The 27,122-nt window shown below is 48.7% G+C and overlaps 1 protein-coding gene across 6 annotated transcripts in view; it reads right to left on the reverse strand.

Annotated features, from left to right (window-relative positions):
- The window catches only part of TOM1L2 (target of myb1 like 2 membrane trafficking protein), a 129,198-nt gene that overhangs the window by 40,018 nt on the left and 62,058 nt on the right, over window positions 1–27,122 (reverse strand). For 4 of the 6 annotated variants that reach the window (XM_032177429.2, XM_032177434.2, XM_032177432.2 and 1 more), the window contains exons 2-5: window positions 24,389–24,473; window positions 15,376–15,454; window positions 10,471–10,620; window positions 1,439–1,573 (exon numbers count right to left, since the gene is read on the reverse strand). In XM_032177429.2, the coding sequence (XP_032033320.1) occupies window positions 1,439–1,573; window positions 10,471–10,620; window positions 15,376–15,454; window positions 24,389–24,473 (449 nt within the window). The remainder of the gene's footprint in view (window positions 1–1,438; window positions 1,574–10,470; window positions 10,621–15,375; window positions 15,455–24,388; window positions 24,474–27,122) is intronic. The other 2 variants (XM_032177437.2, XM_032177436.2) reach the window with 1 other exon arrangement.

A 27,122-nucleotide genomic window follows, 5' to 3' on the forward strand; every position in this document is an offset into this window, starting at 1 on the left:
AGGGAGGGCAGTTATTAAGTTTTGCTAATCACAGATCTTTACTTTATACCATAAGAATTAGTTTTTTGGTCTTTACAAGTAGACTAATATAAATAGTAATTATGCAATTTACCAAATGTTTTTTGTAATTATAGGAACAACAACACTGCTCTCTGTCATTATTAGAAGAATGAAACAGGTTATGTTGATTTCACAAAGCATAGCGCATGGTCTGGAGGGATCGTGATGAAAACAGGCTCTAGAAAGGGCAATCCCTTGGGCCAGGTGTGGTGGCTCACGCCTGTAATCTCAGCACTTTGGGAGGCCGAGGCGGGCGGATCATAAGGTCAGGAGATAGAGACCATCCTGGCTAACACGATGAAACCCTGTCTCTACTAAATACAAAAAATTAGCCGGGCGTGGTGGTGGGCACCTGTAGTCCCAGCTACTCGGGAGGCTGAGGCAGGAGAATGGCGTGAACCCCGGAGGCAGAGCGTGCAGTGAGCCAAGATCGCACCACTGCACTCCAGCCTGGGCAACACAGCAAGACTCCAACTCAAAAAAAAAGAAAGGGCAATCCCTCATGCTTGCCCTTTGGGCATCTCAGATGACCTCTTGCACATTAAGATTAAGTTGTGTTCCTATGAGAGACGTGCACAGGTGTGCTGTCCTTCTCAGAGATGGGCAGTGGGGACAGGCAAGGTGAAGTGTACTGGGATGAGGTGCCACTCCCAGACCCTGGTGCTTTCCTGGCTCTCCCCTAGGCGCTAGGAGTGGAGCTGATTCCCAGTCAGTAGAGGGATTAGCTTCCTTGAGAAACCATGAGGCATGACCTACATGCTTTTAACCCTGAAGTGCCAAGCTGCCCCCTCCACGGTGCTCGAGTTACTGTTGGCACTGCAAAAGCTTTGGTGGGATGCCCCTAAAGGGACCTTCCCAGGGCTTTGATCCCAAGGCTGATGGAATCAAGGATTGAATCCAGAATCAATTCTGGATTGATGCTGAATGTTCACAGCTCAAAATAAATTTTAGATCCATTTGACTTGGTATAATTGAAAAAACAGAAAGCTACTTTTTGACCCAAGAGTGACATCAAGCCCTGAGGTGCTATGGTGCTCCAAGGGACAACAGGATTCCCACACCAGATTCTAGCGGCCTCTGAAAAGCAGGTGCTAATGACCCTCACAGGATGGCCCCGCCCAAGTAGCCATTTCCATGAAAACCCTGAACTGATCCCTCTAATATATTCTTCCACAGACACTGCTGCCACTTAATCACCAGTCAACCAGCTGTCTCACTCCTGCATGCCCCTTGTTATTAAAAAGGAATGCCCCCGAGCTTTAAGAAAGCATGATGACAAGCTGAATAATTCAAAGGCAGCAGCAGAAGGGTGGCTGCAGCAGCTTGGCTCACCCGTTCTGCAGTAGGTCTTTCTAGAAAGTGCCAGCTGGAAGCTTACCCGCTGTGGTGTGTGTATGGGAGACAGAGCGTCCAAGTCTGCCATGGGAAATTCAACCCCTTTCCTCTTCAGCTCCTCATATATGTGCACAACACCAGTGAGATCAGGACTGCTTCGAAAGGCATCAGCCCATGCCTGGGAGAATAGAAGGCCTGTTAGGAAGCATTTCTCAAGAGCTGCCGTGGTATCTGAAAATCCAAAGTGGCCCACGTCCTCTCCCTGAGACCAATGCTCTCCTACTTGCACATGCAAATTGCACTGGCTAAACCTATTCTGTTCCTCTCCTTTCGCAACTGCTGCCACGACACAGCTGGTGAAACCCTGGCTTTCAGTGGTGCTGCTGAGCGTGAACAAAAACACAAAACTTAATTTAGCATGTATTTCCTTGGAGAAGAGACAGAGAAATAACACCTATGCACTGTGGTGCATCCTAAGAAGCAGGCATTTCCCTAATGGCAAGGAAATCAATTGCTGGGGCTGTTCAGCTGCAGGGAGTGGAAGGTGGAGCCTTGTCAGCACAGGGTGCCTGCCCTCTGTGCGGGAGCACCTCTGCCCTGAGAGCTTCTACTGGTGGAGTTGGGAACCGGCAGCAAATTGAGCAGAAAGGAAAGGAGAAATTGATGTGTGACATGAAGTAAAGGCTAACTACAGGTTTCCTCAGATCAGAGACAACTAATGCCGAGCCTGTCTAGCCTAGCTCTGTCTAGCGCTGCTGCCAGTAGGTGAGACGACTGTGGTTCAAGGGAAGAAGAGCCCATTGGGAGCCAGACCCAGGCCAGACTGGGGAGTTCACCCCCAGGGTTCACCCCCAGACCCAAGCTTCTTTCATGATGTCCGCTGCCAAAAATGTCAGCACACGTGTGCCCAAATCGAAAAATCCCATGAAAAGCATGATCACCAGATTCCCTTCAGTGAAAACATATCACAGAGAGGAAAGGGCAAAAATTTAAGTAGATTATAATTTCTGTTAACTCATGAAACTTAAAAATTAAAAAAAAAATTCTAGGCCAGGCGCGGTGGCTCACGCCTGTAATCCCAGCACTTTGAGAGGCCGAGGCGGATGGATCATGAGGTCAGGAGATCAAGACCATCCTGGCTAACACAGTGAAACCCCATCTCTACTAAAAATACAAAAATTAGCTGGGTGTGGTGGCGGGCACCTGTAGTCCCAGCTACTCGGGAGGCTGAGGCAGGAGAATGGCATGAACCCGGGAGGCAGAGCTTGCAGTGAGCCGAGATGGTGCCACTGCACTCCAGCATGGGCGACAGAGCGAGACTTCATCTCAAAAAAAAAAAAAAAATTCTGTTCTTTGGAAGTCTCGGACTGTATCAAAAAAAGAATACCCAAAGGGCTCCCCAGAAATGGCCCTTCCCATGCTGTCCCATTCACCATACATACCCAAAGGAGGAGGCAGAGCCTCCTGTGCCCATGACTCCATTGCCAAGTCTGTCATTGTCACAGAATTTAACTGTCTCCCTCACTCCAGCAATGCGGTACAACCAATCCTGAGGCAGCCACAGAAACTCTATCTCTAACCAACAGACCCATTTGAAGTTAAAAGGTCAGTTTCCAAAAAGCCTCCTTAATTATGACTGATGCATCTCACTTACCAGGAACAGTACTGTCAGCCTGGCTTTCCCTGATGCACTTATTTTTCTGCATGCTCAGGGATTTAAAACTACTGGATCAGGACAGCCCCTCTTGGCCAATACTCATTCTGGATTCTGGGGAGGGCCAAAGAAGCTGCCTCACAGAGCACTGTCTGGAAGGCCCAGCTGGAGAGTAGGTTGCCCGCAGGGAGTGCCTCTGGCCCCGCCCCCACCAGCTGCGCTGGCTGCCTCCACCTGGTTCAAAATCCAGCTAAGCCCGGTGACGCCAACCTCAAAATACCCTAGCATTTTAGTTTAGGGTGTTGACTTTAGGGTCTAAAAACCAGTTTCACAGCCCACTGTGGGAGGCTGGGGAAAAAACACATGGCAGTTTTTCCTGGCACCACTTCATGCCTCTGTACATGGAGTACCAACAGCTCCAGGGACTCCTTTCAATTCATCTAGCTCTCTACCCAAGCCAAATTTGAGATAATAGGAATAAAGATGAAAGAACTATGGCTCTTCTCTCCAGTTGGAGGATACTTCTTTGGGTCCACTTTCTAAGGCACTCTGCTTCCATGTTCACAGAGACAGACTGGAGTGGGAGGGAGGTGCACACCCAAGTTGGGCCAATCAGATGCTCCTCCTTCCAGGAACTCAGCAGCACTAGGAGCTGGGTTGTTCTCACTGGGTAGGCAGAACTGTCCTCTGTAACTCCAGGGCCATGTGCCAGCACAGGACTGGAAACAGAGACAGCCTATGTTCTCCAGAAGGAGCAGCTAGAGTGCTCGGAGGTGCAGACGTACAGGAGAGGATTTGGAAGGCCTTCCTGATCTTTTCTGTCCCTTCCCAGGGCTGGGTGACCTGGACTTCTGGGAGACTCTGCCCTGTCATGACAAACTCTTCTCTTTGCCTAGGCAAGCTGGAGTTGGCATCTGTTATTTGCAATCAAGTAGTCTTGGCTAATGTACCCGCTTCCCACCTGCCACAATTCCAATCCCTATCTGGGAGCTCTGTGAAGACTGGATGAGATGGCTGCTAACAGAGCAGATATTCATGATGGCAATCTCTATTGAATAGGATTCTGATGCCAATGGAGGAAAAAACAGGGTGTGGGGGCGCCTCTGAATAAATGCAGCTCTGGGTGTCTCTCATCTCTGGGTATCTCCCATTCATATGTGAAAATGTACAGATGGGAGACATCCAGAGATGCCATGTGTCCCTAGCATCTTCTTGGGACATGCCTCAATAATTAGGCATGGGTCAGAGCTGTCCCCCAGGCTGGAGTACAATGGTGGTGCCATCTCGGCTCACTGCAACCTCTGCCTCCGGGCTCAAGCAATCCTCCCACTTTAGCCTCCAGAGTAGCTGGGACTATAAGCACGTGCCACCATGCCTGGCTAATTTTTGTATTTTTTGTAGAAATGGGGTTTCATCATGTGGCCTAGGCTGGTCTTGAACTCCTGGACTCCAGGGATTCACCCACCTTGGCCTCCCAAAGTACTGGGATTACAGACATGAGCCAACTGCGCCCAGCCCAGACACCTTTTGAAGGTAGATACCGAGTCACTCTTGTCCAGAGAAGGCAGTCAGTCAACATTTATCAGGTTAAACTGAATTCAGTTCTCACAGTTACTAAGCATCCTTATTTTCCTACTTCAGAGAACAGAGGAAAGATGGCCACTTAGGCTGTCAACAGACCGAAGTGACAGTGACAAAGGAGGGGTGCTGGAAGGCTGACCCAGCTGAGGATACTCCCTAGAGGAGATGTGGCAAGCCTTAGGAGGTCTGGCCACTCTTGGAGTGCTTAACCTGAAGCCTGGGAGCAGCAGAGAGGGTGGGGCAGGCTGCCATCCCTTAAAGCTGCCTTTTCAGAAAGCAAAGTGATGCAGCGGTGTGAGCACACTCTGAGGGCCTGTCACTGGAGCTAGCTGGTTAATGGCCAAGTGGCCAGTTCACTGGAAGCCTTCTTTTCCTGCCTGTGGCTATAAGATTAGTGGCTTGGAAGACCCAGAGGAAGGTCTAATGAGGAGAAAAAAGGAAAGAGATCAATTCAGATCTCCTTCATTCCTTTGGACCGTACACAAAACCCCAGAATAAAACCAGACACAAACATAAACCATATCCTATTCATTTCTGTATCCCTCAAAGTTTTGACAAAGCTTTGAATCATCAAATTTCAGACCAATAAACCATTGCTGATTTAAACTATGGGCTCTGGGATGCCTTTGGATAGAAGGGAGCTTCTGTCAGCTCCTGCTTATGCCCCCAGACCAGACTTCCTATTCCCAGTGACAGGGTCCCCAGGGAGCTGCTGTCCACACAGAATCTGGCCAGAGCCCAGCTATCAGGCTCTGACATCTTCGAAGAACACACACCTCCAGCTTCTCCTGTCCCCACTCCCATCCCCACCCCAGTCAGTTCACTTTCTTCAGTGGAAAGAAAAACCTTAAGTGGAAAGACAGTATGGTTAGACTATTGCTGGGGCATGGGGAGTGGGGCCGGGGAGGCATGACCACACTGAGGTGACTCTGCCAGGATGACTTCATTTCTGCTCCTGAAAACAATTTCAAGGGAAAGGCTCAGGGATGGCATAGAGCGGGAGCATCCTTTTTGTCTTCTCAACAAATGGGACTTAATGTGAGCAAACAAAAAGGGACACAAGCCAAAACACCAGCCAAGGCATGAGGTGAAAACATAGGGGTGAAGCTGAAAGCTGCCGGAAGTGAAGTCTTTGGTGCCCCTGGGGGTAGAAGTGAGTGTCAGCAAGCTACTAACCAGGCTGCACCACTCTCAATGTGTCTTTCCTCCCATCCTCCCAAGGAGACCGGCTCCATCAAGAAAGGCAGATCCCGTGGTGCGGGTAAGCCGACTGAGCCCTCGCACCTGTTGGTAAAAAGTCCCAGAACCACACTGCTGGGTCTGTCTTTTGGCGGGTTGAGGGGGATGGGGTGGCTACGGATGGCTGGAGGGCAGCCAGAAGACAGAAAGCCCCCATACAGGAAGGGAAGGAGTGCAGTGGGGGAAGGAGGGGTAGGCATCAGCTGGATTCTCTTTGCAGTTGGCCAGGGTGCTACTGATGGCAAACATGCCACTGGGTAGGCTGACCATGCCTGCGAATGGCACTCTGAAAGGGAATCAGAAGGTGGGCTGGGGGCAGGCAGATGTGCACGGATGAGCTCTACCACCCATTTCCCTATAGGCACAGGGGGACTTTGGAAAAGCTAGTGTGGAGCCCAACCTCCCCCTTCCCCTCAATCTGGCTGCAGCTCTGCTTCCACCATCCTCAGGGCAACCAAAGGGGCAGTGGGCTTTGGCCAGCAGCTGGTAATCAGAGCCATGGGTTCTACCTCTGCCAGGACCCCCAACCATGTCTCACAGGCAGGAGGTGTTAGGGAGGCACGTCTGTGTGGCCCCTTTACCTTGAAAGTTTTTCAAGTGCTAACACATTCGATCTGCTTTTCCATAATGGAAAGGTTAAGGCTGTACCCCACTCCACCCCCAACCCACAAACAGTCAAAAGCCAGTTTAAGTCCTTCCTGGCTGGGCCCTCACCCTCTGTCATCTGCAAACCTTCGTTTCTCCAGTTAAACTGCAGGCTCCCTGAGGGTAGGGCCAGGACTGACCCACTTCTCTGAAGAGCACCAAGAAGCATCCTGATACCACGATGGTGCAGAGGAGTCTGTTACCGCTCTGGCACCCCATACTTAGCTGAACCTCCTCTCAGCCTAGCCGCATTGATATGAGAGCTGCTACCAACTCACAGGCTGGCAAGGCAGCCAGCGAGCTGTCACCTCCAACCCCATTCTTGTCTCATGGTGGGAGCAGCACTTTCTCTCCTGGGGGAATTGTCAGAGTCTCTGGGGGATCTTAAGTTTTCTAAAGTATATTCAACATGCAAATAAAAGTACTTTCCTTCTCAAAGGGGCTAAAAAAAGATTGACCCAATGCAATACTACTCCACGCTCTAATGAAGAAGATTGAAAACAGGGTGTGTGGGTGAGGATGCAAAGCAACTAACCCTCTTGGGTGCTGGTGGCCGAGAACACCCAAGAGCCCAGTGGAGCCCATTCCCCACCACCCAGCAACCTCACACCTTGGTATGAGGTGGATACATGTGAAATTGCTAATATTTGGCCATTTTTGACCAACAAAGATGGCACTTTCACATATTCAACTTAATATATTCCCATTAAAAAGGAATATATATATGCTCAAGAAAAGTCAGGTGCTAGATGCTCATAGCAGCATTTTTCACAGTACCCCCAAACTGCAAACACCAGGTCCCCATCAACAGTGGGAGGGGTAAATAAACTGCAGCGTGTTCGCACAACAGGACTTGGCACAACAATGGGAACGAAAGACCTAGAATCACAGGCAACAATGGGTGTGACACCCACAAACACAGCAGAGGCAACGGAGCACTCTGGATGAAGTTCAGGAACAGAGAAGACTCGTCTATGCTGTGAGAGCTCAGGCAAGTGGTCATCCGGAAGGTGGGAGGTTTTGGGTGTGGTCATATTCTGCTTCCAGATGCAGGGGCTGGTTACATGTTCAGTTTGTGAAAATTTATCAAGTTGTACACATTTTTATGTGTGATTTCCTGTATATATATTATAATTCAATTAAAAGTAAAAAAAAAAAAAAAGGGCTAGGGGTCCTGTTTATTCTATTGGTTCACCCTGTTACAGAAGCCAAGCCACCCACAGCTGAATGCTGCCTGCTGTCCTCTGCCGGGCAGCCATTACCAAAGGTGAGAGCTCTTCAGGAACACTGCAAATCCGGAGAGGAACAACATTCTCCAGCTGGGTTATCAACCCCCATCTAGGAGTAGCACCCTTATCTGAAGCCCATGCTTTTCACAGCTGGACCAGGAAACTGTGTCCAGCCAGGCAGAAGCTGCGAGGCATCTCAAGGCCCTGTTCTGCTCAGGTCCCCATGGCCAGCACACACTGCTACTGCCAGACCAGCAGGGCGAGGCCTCAGAACATGGTGCTGGCCACTTCATACCATGGGCTGATCTCATGGGCTCAGGGTTGAGAGCAGACAGGCAAGAACCCCAAGTTCCATTTTACGGATAAGGTGGTATATGCCCACATAAATTAGTACACCTGTCTGAGGTTAGCAGCAGGGCTGGGTAAAAGCTGGGAGGAGCTGGAACGTGTGGAGGGGTGATCCTGATAGGAAAGCTTGGAGGTGAGGGCAGGGTGTGCGGGGACGGGCATCCTCAGGGTAGAGGGGTGTGGGCCACAGCCAGTGAAGAAGGCTGTGTCTGCCCTCAGCCACGGTCCCCACACAGTCAGCAGGGACAGTGCAGTTCACACCCCTTGTGATAGCTGTGCTTGTCATGGGGTAGGCTGGCCACCCTGCTGGGCCCGCCACCCTGCAGACAGGCCTCGGGGTCAGAAAGCTCTACCACAGGACATGCTTTGTGAGAAGAAACCACCATTTGTTTTCCTAACATGAATTCCTGGGGGTGTTGAGGTAGGGGAGTGCAGCCCCAAAAGGAAAGGCTGTGGTAGAGTGGGGTGTATGAGGAAGGTAAAGTGCATGCACGTGTGTGTGTGTGTGTGTGTGTGTGTGTGTGTGTGTGTGTGTGTGTGTCAGAGAGACAGAGAGAGAAAGAAGGATGCTGGGTGGGCAGAACGGGGATGAGGGACAACCCTAGGGTAAACATGGGAAGGCCTCCCAGAGTTCCTCAGAATTAACTACATTCACTCATTCACTATAAAGAAATACTGAACACCCGCTCTACACATTACACTGCTCTAGACCCTGGTGACAGCATGTCCCTGGGTTCTTAGGGAACGAAGAATGAGACAGACAAAAGAAATGTTAGCAAAGCCAGTCTTGAATACCACAAAAAAGGATGATGTGAGACAGAGAGTGTGTGTGCTTAAAACCAGTTGGAGGCCTCCGAGGCACCTGTGAATGAGGAGGAGGAGTCACTGCTCTGAAAGCTGGGGAAAGACCTTTCAGGCAGAGAGAAGTGAGCACAGGGAACGGACAGAGGCTCCTCTCCAGCTGCACACCTGACCCATCTGAGAGCCCGGCCTGCCCTGGCACTCTACTTCCTGCATTCTCCGCTGCCTCTGCCTGGCTGTCTCCCTTTGCCCTTGCTGGAGCCCCACGCCCAGCCCTGGGTTTGTCTCTCCTCTTGGCTCCTGCAGGCCCTTGTCTTGCCTCTGCCACAGCACTAATCACCCAGGCTGGATGTGCCTGTTGACTTAGGTGCCTTCTGTGTCACCACGTGCTCTGTCTAAAACCCAGGTCTGCATAAACCCCAGCTCAGAGCCCTTCGATGGCTTCCCACTGCCTATAGGACCAAGCATGGCTCCTCAGCATGCATGGCCACTGGCCTCTGGGCATCCTTCTGGCCCCATCTCCTGCCTGCTCCCCCACCCCAAGCCCTGCCCCCAACATTCTTCATTACACCCCCTTCCCCACATAGTGGTCTTTACAACATGTCCACAAATTCCTTGATCCTCTTTTCTTCAAGAGATGGAGTTTATTTCCCCTACTCTTGAGGCTAGGCCTGGTGACTCCCTTCTAAGAAATAGAATATAACAGAACAGATGGTATGTGACTTCGAAGGCTAGGTCATCAAGACCTAATCTTGATGTCCACGTGGTGATAAACTCAGGTCTCTTGCCAATAGTCATCAAGGAACTGAGGCTTCCTGCCAACAGCCATGTGGGTGCACCATGGTGGAAGTGGAGCCTCCAGCTATAGTCAAGCCTTCAGACAATGCAACCTCAAGAGAGACTCCAAGCCAGAATTGCCCAGCCAGCTGTTCCTGAATTCCTGGCCCACAGAAACTAAGAGGTAATGAACATTTTCCATTTGAAGGTATGTTTTGAGGTAATTTGTAACAGAGCGAGTGATAACAAATACAACCCAAATATGCCAACTGCTCTCTTTGATGCGTCTGGGCCTTTGCACATGCTATTCTCCCTGCCTGTGAAGTCTCTCCCACTGACTTTTCCACCGAACTCCCCATCATTCTTCAGGGTCCAACAGAAATGTCATCCCCTCAGTGAAACATCCCTTAACACCATCCCCAGCCGCCTACCTTGCTCCGCCTGACCCAGAGTTGGCCCCTGCCCTGTGACCTCACCAAACCCACACGTAGCTCTAACATGGTTCTTCCTACTCCACATTTTCTCAGAGGTCTGTTGAGGCCACCCTACCTGCCTTTGTGAGCAGCAGAGGGATGGCACCCAGAAAGCTTCAGGAAGGCTCTGTTAACTGGCTGGAGAGCCATCAGTTAGAATTTCATTCCAGTGGGATGAGAATTTTTTTTGAAGTATTTTGCACCAAATATTTACATGTAGAAGTCTCCATTTTTTTTTTCCTCCAAATGGTGGGAGAGCATGAGGACTCATCAATAAGAGACTTCATCTTACTCTGTCCCAACAAATTGGGCAAGGGGTCCAACCTACCTGGATCAGAGCAAGCACTTTGTCCTGTACAATGGTGGGAGGGTTGTTCTTGGGAGAGATAATTTTGACCAGAACACTGTCGATGAAATCTCGGTTGGCCACAAGGATGTGGAAGCGGTGGCCACAGTTCTTCACACATGTCTCCAGCACCTGATATGGGGAGGGAAGGAGAAGGGTCACCCCAGTGGGAGCTGGAGAAGACACTGGGAACTGAGGAGCGCAGCTGAGTTTCTACCATCCCCTCTGTCTTGCTCCTAGATCAGCTTTCTGACACGTCTCCTCCAGAGCCAAACCTGCGTGGCACACGCATTCCCACACTCCATTCTCCAGGGATGACAGCAGCCCCTTACTGACTGAAGTCTCCTGTCCCTGCACAATAATCAGGCAATTAGTTGGTAATTGAGGCACCAGTTTTGCATGAGAAAGACGCTAGTGTTTTAATGGGATCAAAATGACTGAGCGGTCCCTGAAAATTAGCATTTTAACTCCTCTCTCTGGGCCTCTGGGTATGAGGCATTAGCCAATGGGACACGGGCTCTGTCACGAGAGGAGGATGCTATGACAGCTTGAATTGCTTAGTGAGTTACTGGCCCTTATATGTGAGAAAGCAAATGCACACACACATCCCCCACTCAACCCTGCTTCTGCAACCAAAATTGGCAATGACAAAGGATTTTTCCACTCGTGACAAATGGTTTGTGGACCTCAGCTGCCAGGTGACTTTAATGTTCATGTTCAGTTCAGACCCTGCCTGCTCCTCCCTTGTCTGGGAAAACGAGTGACACAGGCTTTAGCTGCTCAGAAAAGCCCAGCATACTGGTTCTGGCCAGATGGTCAGTGAGAGCTTGAACCTCAGCTCCACCACTTTCTCCCTGAATGGCCCAGGACAGATCTTTCTGAGCCTCAGCATCCTCATCTGTAAAGCAGAGATGATGAGCTCTCCCTTGCAAGATTGTTGGAAAGATTAGCAAGAATACGTTTAAAGCATAGGCCGGGCATAGTGGCTCACGCATGTAATCTCAGCACTTTGGGAGGCCGAGGCGGGTGGATCACCTGAGGTCAGGAATTCAAGACCAGCCTGGCCAACATGGCGAAGCCCCGCCTCTACTACAAATACAAAAACTAGCCAGGCTTGGTGGCACATGCCTGTAATCCCAGCTACTTGGGAGGCTGAGGCAGGAGAATCGCTTGAACCTGGGAGGCGGAGGTTGCAGTGAACCGAGATCGCGCCATTGCACTCCAGCTCAGGCAACAGAACAAAACTCTATCTCAAAAACATATATACACACGTGCATGCATAAAATAATGTGCATAGCAAAGTATCCTGCATAGAGAAGGTGCCCAATAACTGACGACCATGATTACGTGATTACTGTTCAGAAGGCTGCTGTACACACGACGAAGGGGATGGCCTCTTATCTTCCCATAGGACAGGTATGTAGCCTCTTGGAATTCGGAGGTGCCAACTGGGAGGAGTGCTCTGAACTTCCCAGCACTCTGTAAACCAACCCATAGGATTACCTGGCCCTTCCCATGCCAACAGCCCCCAGTGCCACAGTCTACTAACTGGGGAATGCCTCCTCTAAACAATGTCACCAGCAACAGGGAACATTTCTGACTACCTCAGTTATTCTCATTTGCCCAACTACTCCAACCACTGGTTAACTTCTGCAGCCATCCCACAGGGCTAGGCCCAAGCAATTGGGCTTTACCTGGACAAATCATAGCCGTAAAGAAAGGTCCATAACTGGAACACTGACTGAATGCAACTATATGCCAGGCACTATGAGAGATCCTTCCATAACATATGGAGTTTTATCCAATTCTCACAAGTAATTACTTCTCCTTAAGTGTACCTTAATATCCCATGTTTTAGAGTTAAGAGGTTTAGAAAGGTGAAGACATTGATCTAAGTACAAATTGTCAGTCAGTGCCAGAAGGAGCACAGGAGCTGTGATCAGCCTTCTCTGGAGCCCCAGTCTCCTCGCCCACCTTGAGGCCACAGGGCCATCCCTCCCTCACAGCTCTCCTCCAAGCAGCCACATCAGCTGACAGTGCCTCAGATGACAGGCAACATGTGTTAGATTTATTGTTCCCCCATTTGGTCCTTGAAATAACCCTGTAAGGTGGGAATCAGCCCATTTTAGAGATGAGGAAGCTGAGGATCAGAGGTACCATGTAACTTAACCTAGGAGGCCAAAGCTGGGACTCCCCATAACAGGCAGCTCCGCAGCCAGCCAGAATCGTTCCTTGCCTCGCTGCTGGCTGCACCTTAGGAGTCCCCGGGTTCCTCTGGGCTTGCCAAGGAAGACTCTGGAGGTTAGAACCCTCAGGGCCTCTGAGCAACCACAGGTTTTACTAAGCCAAGGAGGCATTTTCCTTTCTGAGTCTCTGCTTATGCCTGATTCTGGTAACTGTGAGGTAATTGGCATTCACTCTCTCGTAGTGATCCATGGGGGCATTGAGATGAACCAGAGGGGTTCTTTCTGTTCTCAAGGGCCTTACAGGCACCCTTCTCTCTAGGATTCTCTAAAACCTTCCCCCCAACTCAGGCAGTGGGGTGTTGGGGTCAAGGCAGATGGCAAGAAGTATGCTTTATTTCGTGAGAAGCAGGTGGGAAAGGTGAGGCTGCAATTATGAGTGGGGAAGAGAATTGGAAAAAGAGGCATAGGTCTGAGGAGTAGAGCAGCCTGGGGCTCTACTCCACTCTCAGAGCAACAGTGGGCAGGAACCACTGCCTGCCTTTAGGGAATACATGCTTAGTTTCTCCTGCACAGCAGTCCTCAAGGTCAGCGTGTCCCAGCCTGGTCTTGGAAGTGCCCTGGACAGAGATGCATGTGCCACAGAGCATCCCCAAAGCCTATCTGAGCAGGAGATCTAGGAGGTCCTCCCTGGGCTGGCAAGAGCCGCTTTAGGCCACCCTGCCAAACGGGACCCTGGCAGTTTTGCCCCTATGGGTTGAAAGGCATGAAACATAGAGTGGCAAATTTCCAGAGTGAAGCCAAAAGCCATGGAGAAAGTAAACGGGGCCTCTAAACAATCAGAAATGATGTTTAAGTCCACAAACAAAGACACAAGCAGAGAGCCCCTCAGGGCTTCTTACTAACTTATTTTGGGTAAATATTAACGATTTTGGTGGCTATAGATACGAAGTCAGGAGAGGGCCACAGGAAACAGGAGGACTGAAAGTGACTAAGAGAGTAAATGAAGCCCTATCAGCAGATGTGAGACCATGCAAAGTGCACTAGGATGGGGCCTCAGTGTAGGGACGGCAGCCCTGCGCACTTCACAGGCCTCCCAAAGGCATGGCTGGGTTTGTAGTGAAGACCTAACCCACAGGAAAAGTCAAACAGTGTCAAACAGTGTCCATCATGCCCTGCTAGAGGAAGGCAAGTAAACGCAGAGTTCACTTTAGAAAGATCTCCATCTAACACGATTACCATGAAGTTGGGTGTGTAAATGGAGAAGTTTTAGATAGCAGTAAAATACCCTGACATATTAGAGCTCATTCCCTGGTGATACGAGTTACTGAAAGCCATTTGTTTTGGGCATCACTCCTGGTTTAGTGAATGCTGTGGCTCAAATTCTGAGAAAAAATAAAATAAAAGCTTCAATTCCCTATTTCTCAACCAGTCTTTTCTCCTTTATTATTCAAATCCCAATTCCCTGGCAGAACTCTCTTAATAAGTTTTGGGGTTTCGCTTGGGCAAAAAATCCAAACAGGTTCTCTGCTTTAAAAGGAAACGTGGTTGTTTTGAATAAATAACCTACTATTTCAAAGCCCCAGAGAAGTCAACCTGGTGACCTGTTACAGTTTCTATTTTAAGAACTCACTGTGGCCCAGATTTTGCCACATTCGAAAAACTGTTAGTTCTCAAGACAGAAATAACACCTGAAGTCGTCTTTTTAAATTCTCTGACAGCTTTGGTAAGGGCAAAAATCTGGTCTGTTCCTTCCTGAAAAAAATCACTTGGCTGACTTTTTCAAGAGTCTTTGTAGCTATTTTCAGTTTTTGCCCCAAGCAAAAGACAACCTTATGATGGCAATCCACAGCTCGGTACACCTCACTAGCTGTGAAGGCTGGGTAAACCTCCAGACCTCTCTGAGCCTCAGTTTCATCATCTGTATGAGGGGGATAGTAAAATCTCTTTTGGAGGGTGGTTGTAAATATATTCATTAATGTCCCAAAAGTTCAGCACAGTCCCAGGCAGGGGCAGGTACTCAATAGGTGGAAGTTAACTTTTTTTTTTTTTTTGAGATGAAGTCTCACTCTGTTGCCCAAGCTGGAGTGCAATGGTGCGATCTCAGCTTACGGCAACCTCCACCTCCCGGGTTCAAGCAATTCTCCTGCCTCAGCCTCCCGAGTAGCTGGGACTACAGGCACGCACCACCATGCCTGGCTAATTTTTGTATTTTTAGTAGAGACTGGGTTTCACTGTGTTGGCCAGGCTGGTCTTGAACTCTTGACCTTGATCCTCCCACTTTGGCCTCCCAAAGTGCTGGGATTATAGGGGTGAGCCACCGCGCCTGGCCAACATTTTTATAAAGAGGAAACTGATATCTAGAGAAGGAGTTGGTCTCAGTCTCAGAGCAGGCTGGTGACAGAAAAAGGACCCACCCAAAACCTTTAGCTCCTCTGCTCTGGGCTTCTGTACCTGACAGCACTGCACCCACCTTATCTTCTGCTGGTATACATTTACCAAATTGAAGCTCACCACTCCCTGTTTCAGAGGACAGGAAAACCCAAAGGCAATACCAGAAGGCTTTGCTGGACTCCAGTGGCCCAGGCACCAAGCCATTCAGAGGTTGTGCTAAGTGGGCAGAGGGAAGGCCCTGTGAGGGGGGCAAGGCCAGGAGCAAGGAGTTCCCCAGATGACTTCTCTCCTCAAGGAGAAAAGCACTCACTGTTAATGCCAGCATCACCTCTCTGTAGTTCCGGTTCCCGTTGAGCCGCTTCTTCAGGGCTCGAATGGCATCCTTTGGCCTGGAAAAAAGAACAGACATATAAAGATACTTACAATCCCACTTGAGGACACGATCCTACAGATATGTGAACTAGCATATATGCAAGACTATTTGCTGGCTGCAGCATGTTTGTAAATGTAAAAGACTGGGAACAAACTGAATGTCCATCAATACACAACAGGTTAAATTAAATCATTGACACAATGGAATACTATGCAGCTGCAAAAAAGAATAAAGAAACTCATGCACCAATATGGACCAAACTCAAAGATATGTGCATAAAGTTCTTCACACAACAGTGTACAAAGCTTGCTATTAGTTGAGTTATAGAAGGAAAGCAAACATACATAGCACAGGTGCCAGCATAGGGAAGAGACTCTCTAGAAAGAGCTATAACAACCTGGTAACTGTGGCTGCCCCTAAGGAAGGCAACCAAAGGGGAAGGGAGGTTTTTCACTGGATTGCCTTTTTGCAGACCTTTTGAATTCTGTATCACATGCAAGTATTATTTATTCAAAACCATAAATAACCCACTGGTGTGTGGGTACATATTAGAGAGTTTTTCCAGAGAAACCATATGAGAGACACAGAAGAGAGCGTGCCAGGTCCTTGTGAACCCTGCATGCCCGGCTCTTCCTGAATTCCATGGAACTCCTTTTCCCAGAGAAAGCTTAAGTGAGTCTCCTTAAAACCCAACAAGTTTTGTGTTTTTAGGTGACAGATCTGAGGTGGATTGCCAGATAAAATCTTGCAGAATTATAGACAATACTCAGTTCACAAATGGGCTATGTCCAAAAGTTGGAGTGGAGTTGTTTGGAAGTTGGAGTGAGTTCTTCCTTAATTACTGTTATACCTTAGAGTTAGGATTCCTAGGCAGCCCTCTAAGTATACATATTACATGTAGGTCTTGTGTCTAACATGTAATTTAATTTATTCCAACTCAGGATTCAACGAAGCTGTGGGCCTAGCAGCTGCCCCTGGCACAAAGCCCCTGTGCTGACCTGACCCATCACCCTATGCTCTGGGGAGCCCTTAGTCCAGCTGTGGGCCAGCGCTTTGCTATCACACGTGGGTTCCAGCCTTCCACTAATCTATGTGTCAATATACTGGCCTTTCCCAGCTTGAATGTTTGTAAGTCAGGGATCTCCTATTCCTACAGTTTTAAAACATTTATACTCTACCAAATGAAAAGGCCGCTTCAAATGTGTATGAGGAGGTTGAGGAGGGGAAAAGGTTGATGCTCTGCTAATCAGCTTAATTTAAGAGAAACTGGGCCGGGCGTGGTGGCCCATGTCTGTAATCCCAGCACTTTGGGAGACCAAGGCAGGTGGATCACCTGAGGACAGGAGTTCGAGACCAGCCTGGCCAACATGGTGAAACCCCGTCTTTACTGAAAAATACAAAAATTAGCTGGGTGTGGTGGCAGCTGCCTGTAATCCCAGCTACTCGGGAGGCTGAGGCAGGAGAATCACTGAACCTGGGAGACAGAGGTTGCAGTGAGCTGAGATCACGCCATTGTACTCCAGCCTGGGCAACAAGAGCGAAACTCCATCTCCAAAAATAAAAAAGAGAAAGTGTGCCCAGCATATGGCTCATTCCTCTAATCCCAGGACTTTGGGAGGCCGAGGTGGGTGGATCACTTGAGGTCAGGAGTTCAAGACCAGCCTGGCCAACATGGTGAAACCCTGTCTCTACTAAAAATCCAAAAAATTAGCTGGGCATGGTGATGTGTGCCTGTAGTCCCAGCTACTCTGGAGGCTGAGGCAAGAGAATCACTTGAACCTGAGATGTGAAGGTTGCAGTGAGCCGAGATCATGCCACTGCACTCCAGCCTGGGTGACGGAGTAAGACTCCATAAAAAAAGAAAGAAAGAAAGAAGGAAAGGAAGGAAGGAAGGAAGGAAGGGAGGGAGGGAGGGAGGGAAAGAAAGAAAGAAAAAGAAAGAGAGAGAGAAAGAAAGAAAGAAACAAAAAAGAAAGAAAGAAAGAAAGAAAGAAAGAAAGAAAGGGAGAAAGAAAGAAAGAGAAAGAAAGAAAGAGGAAAGTGAAAGGAGCAAGGCTTCTGGAAGAAAATTTTAAAACACCCTGAATCACCTGTTTCCCATTCCCAGCTTGACATATGGCTGCCCTGTAGGAATTCTTGGCCCCTGGGTCAAAGGGCTGATGAGACACACACAAGGCTCCATGGGGACTGGGCCCAAGGCCAAGTATGTCTGCAGTACGGCTGCCATTTCCAAAAGGGGATGCTGATTTCTGCAAATATGGGACTTAACCGGCTCTCTGCTTTGAGGGCTGTTTGTGGCATGAGAGCTGATGAAATTCAGTGGCTACTGGCCAACAGCATGGACTCATTTCCTCTCTCCAAGGCTCTGCCAAACCACCGCTGTCCCTGACCCACAGCTGCCACACCCCTCAGTCCTATCTCTCTTCTGTCCTCTTGAACTTCCATGGAACAGGAAAATAGGAAGAGCGCCTGAGGGCTGCAATAATTTCTGGCTGGCAGAGGACCAGCACACTCAGGGCTCTCCTGGTGTGGGAGCCACGGGGTGGGAAATCAGACAGTCAGCAGCTTCCTGGATGAGGTTTAAAATGAAAACTCATCCACAGGCTCTGGGAAGTACTAGCCAAGAGTGATGGGTGAGCACAAAAGCAAGTACTTATCTCTCTCCCCGGGGGAGAAGCTTCAGAGAGGAGGATCAAAGTCATGTCAAAGGAATCACAAAGTTTCAAGAAGCTGCAGCAGATTAGATAGTGTGGAGTTGGAAACCAGGAGAAGAGACAGAAGTGTGTGTCAAGAGCCAAGATGGAGCAGAAAGAAAGGATCAGGAAGAATCAGCGGCCTCTGTTGAGATGGCACCAAGCCCTAGCAGCTTTCAGGGGAAAGGTCAGGCTCCTCAGGCAGTGCTCACAGCCTCGTGATTTGGCCTCTGGGCCATGATCAGGCTCCTCAAAGTCTCCCTGGACCCTAGACTTATAAGAACTCTTCCCTGATCCCCAAACAAGCCTCCTGTCATCCCTCCAGCCACAGCCTTTATATCTCTTTGTCCTTCAGCTTCAGAACTACTCGCTGGAAAAGCTTTCTCCTCATAACCCCCAAGGAGGACGTGGCTGCCCCTCTTCTGTCACCCTGAACACCCCCTCCCCATTATTATCTTGCTCTATTGCATGTTTTCAGCTCCTCCTCTGTGCCCTCTCCAGCTTAGAAGGTAGAACACAAAGATTCTATGAGTTGAGGAGGGTCCAGAGATGGCCATGTAAACGACCTAGGTCAGGGGTTCCTCATGAGAGCTGCACATCAGAGTCACCTGGAGTGCCATTCCCAAATCCACAAGCTGTGCCTTGATTGTGTAGGTCTGAGGTGAGGCCTGGAAAACAGAGTCTAAAACAGTCCCAGCTGGGTGCTGTGGCTCACGCCTGTAATCCCAGCACTTTGGAAGGCCAAGGCAGGTGGATTACCTGAGGTCAGGAGTTCAAGACCAGCCTGGCCAACATGGTGAAACCCTGTCTCTACTAAAAATACAAAATTAGCCGGGCATGGTGGTGCACACCTATAATCCCAGCTACTCAGGAGGCTGAGGCAGGAGAATTGCTTGAGCCTGGGGGGCGGTGGTTGTGGTGAGCTGAGATCACGCCATTGCACTCCAGCCTGGGCAACAAGAGCAAAACTCCATCTCAAAAATAAATAAATAAAAACAGTCCCAGGTAGGTTATTCAGTCAGCCACTCCTGGTTAATGCCTGAATGACTGTCATACAAGGCCTTAGGCATCAGCATTCCTCAGGCTGATGGTGACCTCAGCTCTGGACATTAGGGAAAGCCCAAGGAGAGGCCTTTGGGGGCAGTTTACCAATCTGCACCCACCAGGACCACAGCCTCCCATTGGTAAAGTATTGCACAAATACAAGAAGTGCAGGCAGCACTTCACTGGCTGCAGCCAGGTAAGCCTGTGCTTTCATCCTGCATGTGCCCTTCCAAGCTGTGCTGCAAGGTCTTTGGCAAGTGACCAAACTACTCAGCCTCAGTTTCCTTAACACTGAAACAGGCTGTCACTACCACATAGAACTGTTGGGGGTAGGGGGCGCTGCTTGTGATGATGCACTGCCGGGCTGGACACAGGGCCTGCAGGGCCTGGCACATGGCAAGTGCTCAGAGATGGCAGACAGGGTAAGGGCAGTGAATCCACAGAGATCATCACCAAGACTGGGCAGATAACTGACACCCAAATGAAAGTGATGACAAAAGTCATGGGCAATGGAAATATTTAAAGGGAAATAGTAAATCCATATAGATATAGTATGGATATGAAGATACAGTTATGTAGCCAGATACGTCATATATATTTACTCCTTTAATCCTTATAACAACCCTATGAGATAGGTATTATTGGCAACCCCATTTTATAAGTGAGGAAACGGGACACAGACACAGGGAGGTGAAGTAACTCACACAGGCTCGCACAATAAGCGAGTGGTGACCTAGGATTGCTCCAGCCTGGGGTGTCCACCTTCCTCCCCTTCATCCACCTGCCTCATCTGGCGGATACGCTGGCAATCTGTAAGACTCCAGTCTGGTGTCACTTCCTCCAAGAAGGCTTTGCTGCCAAAAGTCCCAAGGCTGACCACTGCCACTGCACTAGTCTCCGTAGCTATATATAGCTTCTCTCTCTCTCCCTGCCCACCACCCAGCACTCATTATGCTGTGTTATGCATATGTTTATACGCCTGCATTCCTCATCAGACTGTGAGTACCTTAGAGACTTCATTCATTTATTCGCTTATTTAACAAATATTTATTAACAGCTAATCAAATGCATTGTGCTAGGCGCTAAGGACAAAATGTTGAGTAATTGGCCAGGCGCGGTGGCTCACGCCTGTAATCCTAGCACTTTGGGAGGCCGAGGCGGGCGGATCACGAGGTCAGGAGATCGAGACCATGGTGAAACCCCGTCTCTACTAAAAATACAAAAAAAAATTAGCCAGGCGTGGTGGCGGGTGCCTGCAGTCCCAGCTACTCGGGAGGCTGAGGCAGGAGAATGGCGTGAACCCGGGAGGCGGAGCTTGCAGTGAGCCGAGATCACACCACTGCACTCCAGCCTGGGCGACAGAGTGAGACTCCATCTCAAAAAAAAAAAATGTTGAGTAAAACGGATGGAAATCCTGTCCTCATGGAGATCACAGCCTTGTGGGGGTTGCAGGGCAAGACAGACACTAACAACTGTCCCATAGATCTATAAGTTTAAACTGTGATGAGCATCAGTACAACACGGCTTATGAAATCATATAACAGAGGACTTGTCCAAATCAGGAGAGGAGGGGGTTAGGGAAATGAGATTCAAACTGAGAGATCCAGTGAATGACGGGATCTACTTAGTGAGACAGGTGATGAGAACAGAAGGGATAGCAGGTCAGAGGCCCTTCAGGGAGGGCACAAAGGGGTAGGTGGGGCGCCCTACTGTCAGTCCAACTTGTGGGAGTTTCTTTCACTCAGGAAGAGATTATTATTATTATTATTTTATTTATTTATTTATTTTAAGATATGAGGTCTCACTACATTTCCTAGGCTGGTCTCAAACACCTGGGCTCAAGCAATCCTCCTGCCTCAGCCTCCTGAATAGGTGGGACTACAGGCATGAGCCGCTGCACCTGGCTAGGAAGAGATTTTGAGACACCTCACAGCAGAGGCAGGAAGAAAACATTCTCAGGAATCACTGAGGTGCTCTCACTCAAAAAGGTAGCAACAGGAGCTTTAGCCACTTGAAGAGAAAGATGTGTGTGACCAGCCTTCTGGGAATTGAGGATTTGAAAAAGAAGGCATTGGCCCCTTCGGAATAAGGAAGTTCCTGGGGTTCCTGGGCTTCCTGCCCTCAAGCCATAGAGATATTTGAGCAATTCACTGGAAAATAAGAATTGCCAACATATTTGTATATTGCTCAAATCTGTACAGAATTTCAAGCTGGGTCCAGAAATATGGAAAATTCAAGGAGCTGAAAGATCAGCAGGGTTGAAGAGCTCAAAGTAGAGCTGCCGAGGGGTTTGGGGCTCCTCACGAGGGGCCTGGTTAGGGTTTTTAACCTAAGTGCCTGCGAAGCCCCTGAAGGCTTGTTAGCAAGGGAGCAACTTGCTGGTTCTACAGCAGGAAGGGGCAGGAGGGAAGGGGTCAAAGCAGAGGTCCACCTCTAGGGTAAAGCACAGACACCAGAGAAATGCGGCACCTGACCTTGACTACCTTTCCAGCTGGATTCCAGACCCTCTCGCTCCCCCAGCATCACCCTGTCTATCCTAGACCACTTGTATCCCTTGACACACTGAGCCTTTTGATGCCACCCTTGGCTACGAGACACATTTCTCCTGCCATCCTGGAAGACAGCCCCTCCAGGAGGCATCTGTACCCAACTTTCCCTCTGGGACCATGGCATCAGGGACAGGCCTTGGCCACAGCCCTTGCCAGTCCTGCCAGGTGAGCTTTCAAGGGCAGGCTGGAACATTCACCTTGGCATCCTGTAGCTGCTATACTTCCACCTCTGGGGGTCAGTAAACATGGCCGGATGACTGGACAAACAAGTGAATGAGTGGCATGTTAGGAGGACGTGAGGAAGGTAGCCATTCGGAGCCCAGCAACGATGTGATTAGAGATGTGTAGGCCCTAACAACTATTTGTGAGTCACATCTGTGTGCCAGGCACCAAGCTGATCACCTATATTTAGCTGGTGAAAATATGCCACCTTTCACCAAAGACTCCCACGTTTTCATCCAGTGCAGGCCACTGCCCTCAACTCAAGTTCCCTGTGCAGTTCCCTGTCACATCTTCCAGGAGCCTGGCTGGCAGCACAGATCTACTCCTGATCTCTGCTCCCCAGCCTGCTCCACCTCAGGAAACAGCAGCTCCATCCCATGGCTGTTCAGGCCCCGAACATTGCAATTTCACTGACTCTTCATTCCTGTCCCATGGCAGCCAATTCCATTGGCTGTACCTTCTAACACATTCAGAATCCCATCACTTCTAATCATCATCTCACACCAGTATTACCGTGATAACCTCCTCACTGGGTTTTCTTTCTTCTTTTCTTTTTCTTTTTAGAGACAGCGTCTTACTCTGTCGCCCAGGCTAGAATGCAGTGACATTGTCCTGGTTCATCACAGCCTCGAACTCCTAGGCGTTAGCAATCTTCCTGCCTCAGCCTCATACAGTGCTGGGATTGCAGGTGCATGCCACTATGCCAGGCCATCGCTGGGTTTTCTGCATCTGTCCTTGGCTGGCCCCCAGTCAGGCCACTCTGAACACAGTAGACTGAGTGATCTCTTTCCAATAAGAGTGGGACCACACCACTCCTCTGCTTGAATCTCCAAAAAGGTTGAAGCCAGAGTCGTTCTGGTTCTACGTGGCCCTGCATTATCTGGATCCCCAGTATGTCGCTAACTTCCTCTCCAGGTACTCTCTTCTTTGACCACTCCACTCTGGGCCCATTAGCACCTTGCTATTCCTCAAACACATCAGACACCCTCTGTCCCAGGACTTCTGGGTTTGCTGTTCCATGAGCCTTGACAGTTCTTCCCTTGTATAATCCTCACCCCCTACTCCCTCATCTCCTTCAAGTCTTTGTTCAATGTCACCTTCTAAATGAGACTTTTCTGTTGTTTTGTCTTTTCTTTTCTTTTTTTTTGAGACAGGGTTTTTCTCTGTCACCAAAACTGGAGTACAGTGGCATGCTCATGGCTCACTGCAGCCTCGACCTCCTGGGCTCAAGCGATCTTCCCACCTCAGCCTCCCAAGTAGTTGGGACTACAGGTGTGCACCACCATGCCTGGCTAACTTTTGTATTTTTTGTAAAGACAAGATTCAACCGTGTTGCCCAGGCTGGTCTCGAATTCCTGGGCTCAAGCGACTGGCCCACCTTGGCCTCCCAAAGTGCTAGGATTACAGATGTGAGCCACCGAGCCCAGCCAAGACTTTTCTTGATCACTCTATTTAAAATTGCTGATTCCCAGCCTCCTCTCTCCCCATCTCCCTTCCACAGTCTTGTCCTCATCTGACCAGGTTATATGTTTAACTATCTTGTTTAAGGCCTGCCTCCCTACTACTCTAGACTGGCAGCTCCCCAAGGGGAAGGAAACTATCTTGTTCACTGCTGTGTCCTCAGTATTTACAATAGGGCCTGGCACAAGGTAGTCATTTGAGAAATATTTGTTGCATGAAAGCAGGACCAAGCTTGAGAGGCTGGTCCGCAGTTCACACATGGCAAGGCTAGAGTGACAGTGCTGAGATGCCAGCCCAGGGATGCCTGAGTCCCAGCTGCTCTCCATGCCACTCTGAAAATGGTTTAAGAGGGCATGGCTACAGTAAAGTGTTAGTGGTACGGACAGAGGGCTAAATACAGACCAGTTTGGAAGAAGTACAAATAGAGTGCAGCTATAAAACACAAGAGGATTTAGGAAGTAACAACAGGAACGGATCCAGCAGTGCAGGAATGCAGGAGGGGCAACGTGTTCTAAGTCCACTCATGCCGCCTTCCCACTCCCGGCCGTGTCTGCCCCATGCCCTGGACCTCCCTCCATGGACACGGTGGTGCTCTCTGACTCCTGGCAAACCAGGGCAGAGACAGGCTGTGAAGGAGAGACAGAAGCCAGGGAGGAGGGGAGGGACGAGGTGACACTTGGGCTGCAGAGACTAATGGCCACTGGGAACCAAGTAATCAAGCAGCTTCATTTCCACTTGTGATTAAAAGCAGGTGATTAAAAGAGGTCGTCCCTGTTCTACCTCCAGCACTGCCACTGGGCAAGTGGGGGAGGGATGAAGACAAAAAGGACAGATAATTCAGAGTGTCAGCTTATTCAATGCCAAACCAAACAGACTAGGAACAAAACAAAAAATAAAACCTGCCACCCTTAGGCCCTGATAAGCTTTGAGTGGCCCCTAAAAGCTGAGAGAGGCTTCCCAGGAGAGGGGGGGCACACGTACCCTTCCTCCGTCTCATTGATGATGTCACAGATCTCCATATTCAACGTCCAATCCTCACTTTGCAGGGAGCCATCTGTTGCCTTTTCTGTGAAATCAGAGAGAAAATGGGTTTACATTTCTCCTGGAATAAGTGGGCCTTGGCAGGAAATGGGAAGAGACCAGAACCACCACATTCTCCTCCCAAGCAGATGGGCTGAGCCAACAGAGCCATTCTAGGAGTGCTATTATCACAAAAGAACACCCGGGAAAGGTCCTGGCCTGAGGGCTGATGTTATAACGAGGTTCTTCATTCACCAAACTCTAGACTGAAAAGCTTATGACAGGCCTAAGCCATCAAAAATCACCCCAAACATGAGGATATTAGGTTTATGAACCCGTAGAGTCTGGAGCCAAACTACCTAGGTTCAAATACAGGCTCTACTACTTACTAGTTGTGTGGTCTTGGGTAAATTACTTAACTTCTAGGTGCCAAAGCTAGTGAAAACAACAGTACTTACCTGATATATTTGTTATGAAAATTAAATGGGTTGATACACATGAAACACTTAGAACAGAGCCTGGCACACAGTCAGTACTATACAGGTATTTGTTATTGGGATTATTAAAAATCAATTGCGGTAGTGAGAAACTACATTTCAGATAAGGGGGAGAAAGAAAGGACCATCGGTTATCAAGCCACTGTAGGTGTGGTGTTGGGTGCTTCATGTACATTATTTTATCTCATCCACAAAATGACTTTCTGACCATTCAATGAGGAAAGGACAGTATTTTCAACAAATGGTGCTGTGAAAATTGGATTGCCACATGCAAAAGAATGAACTTGGACCATTTATCTTATACCATATACAAAAATTTACTCCAAATGGATCAAAGATATAAATGTAAGAGCTCAAACTGAAAAACTCTTAGAAGAAAACATAGTGAAAAAGCTTCATGACACTAGATTTGGCAATCATCTCATGCATATGACACCAAAAGCACAGGCAACAAAAGAAAAATTTTGAACTACATCAAAATAAAAACTTCCAGGCATCAAAGGACACAACAGAGTGAACCTGCAGAGGAAGAAAATATTTGCAAAATTATATATATGATAAGGGGTTAATATCCAGACTATGTAAAGAACTCCTATAACTTAATAACAAAAAACCCCAAACTATCCAATTAAAAAATGGGAAAGAACTTGAACAGACATTTCTCCAAAGATATACAAATGACTAACAAGCATGTGAAAAGAGGTTCAACATCACTAAGCATTAGGGAAGTGCAAGTCAAAAACACAATGAAATATTACCTCATACCCATTAGGATGGCTACTATCAAAAAAATAGAAAATAACAAGTGTTGGCAAGGATATAGATAAATTGGAACCCTTTTACACTTTTTTTTTTTTTTTTTTTTTTTTTTGAGACGGAGTCTTGCTCTGTCGCCCAGGCTGGAGTGCAGTGGCGCGATCTCGGCTCACTGCAAGCTCCGCCTCCCGGGTTCACGCCATTCTCTTGCCTCAGCCTCCCGAGTAGCTGGGACTACAGGCGCCCGCCAACATGCCTGGCTAATTTTTTGTATTTTTAGTAGAGACGGGGTTTCACCGTGTTAGCCAGGATGGTCTCGATCTCCTGACCTCGTGATCCGCCCGCCTCGGCCTCCCAAAGTGCTGGGATTACAGGCTTGAGCCACCGCGCCCGGCCCTTTTACACTTTTGATGGAAATGTAAAGTGGTACAGCTGCTATGGAAAACAGGATGGTAATTAAAACATAGAATTACCAGGCCGGGCGTGGTGGCTCACGCCTGTAATCCCAGCACTTTGGGAGGCCAAGGAGGACGGATCACCAGGTCAGGAGATCGAGACCATCTGTCTAACATGGTGAAACCCCGTCTCTACTAAAAATACAAAAAATTAGCCAGGTGTGGTGGTGGGCGCCTGTAGTTCCAGCTACTCAGGAGGCTGAGGCAGGAGAATGGCGTGAACCCGGGGGGCGGAGCTTGCAGTGAGCCGAGATCACGTCACTGCATTCCAGCCTGGGCGACAGAGCGAGACTCCGTCTCAAAAACAAAAACAAACAAACAAACAAAAAACATAGAATTACCCTATGATCTAGCAATTTCACTTCTGAGTATATACCCAAAAGAATTGAAAGCAGGGCCTTGAGGAGATATTTGCAGAGTCATGTTCACAGCAGCAATAGTCACAAGAGCCAAAAGGTGTAAACAGCCTGTGTCCACCAACTAAAGAATGGATAAGCCAGATGGATATACATATAATGGAATATTATTCAGCCTTAAAAAGGAAGGAAATCCTATTGCATGCACAGTATGGCTGAACCTTAGGGCCTTGTGCTAAGTGAAATAAGCCATTCACCAAGACAAATACTAGATGACTCTACTTACATCAGGTACCTAGAATAGTCAAATTTAAAGACAGAAAGTAGAATGGTGGTTGCCAGAGGCTGTTGGGGGGTGTGGGGGTGGGGGAATGGGGAGTTATTGTTTAATGAACACAGAATTTCAGTTTGGGGAAAATGAAACAGTTCTGGAGATGGGTGTTGATGGTTGCACACAATGTGAACATACTTAATGCCACTGAACTGTATACTTTAAAATGGTTAAAATGGGCCAGGCAAGATGGCTCACACCTGTAATCTCAGAACTTTGGGAGGCTGAGGCAGGAGGGTTACTTGAATCCAGGATTTGAGAACGGCCTGGGCAACATAGCAAGACATCGTTTCTACAAAA

The sequence above is a fragment of the Hylobates moloch genome, unplaced genomic scaffold, assembly GCF_009828535.3.
Source record: "Hylobates moloch isolate HMO894 unplaced genomic scaffold, HMol_V3 SCAFFOLD_15, whole genome shotgun sequence".
Classification (NCBI taxonomy): Eukaryota; Metazoa; Chordata; class Mammalia; order Primates; family Hylobatidae; genus Hylobates; species Hylobates moloch.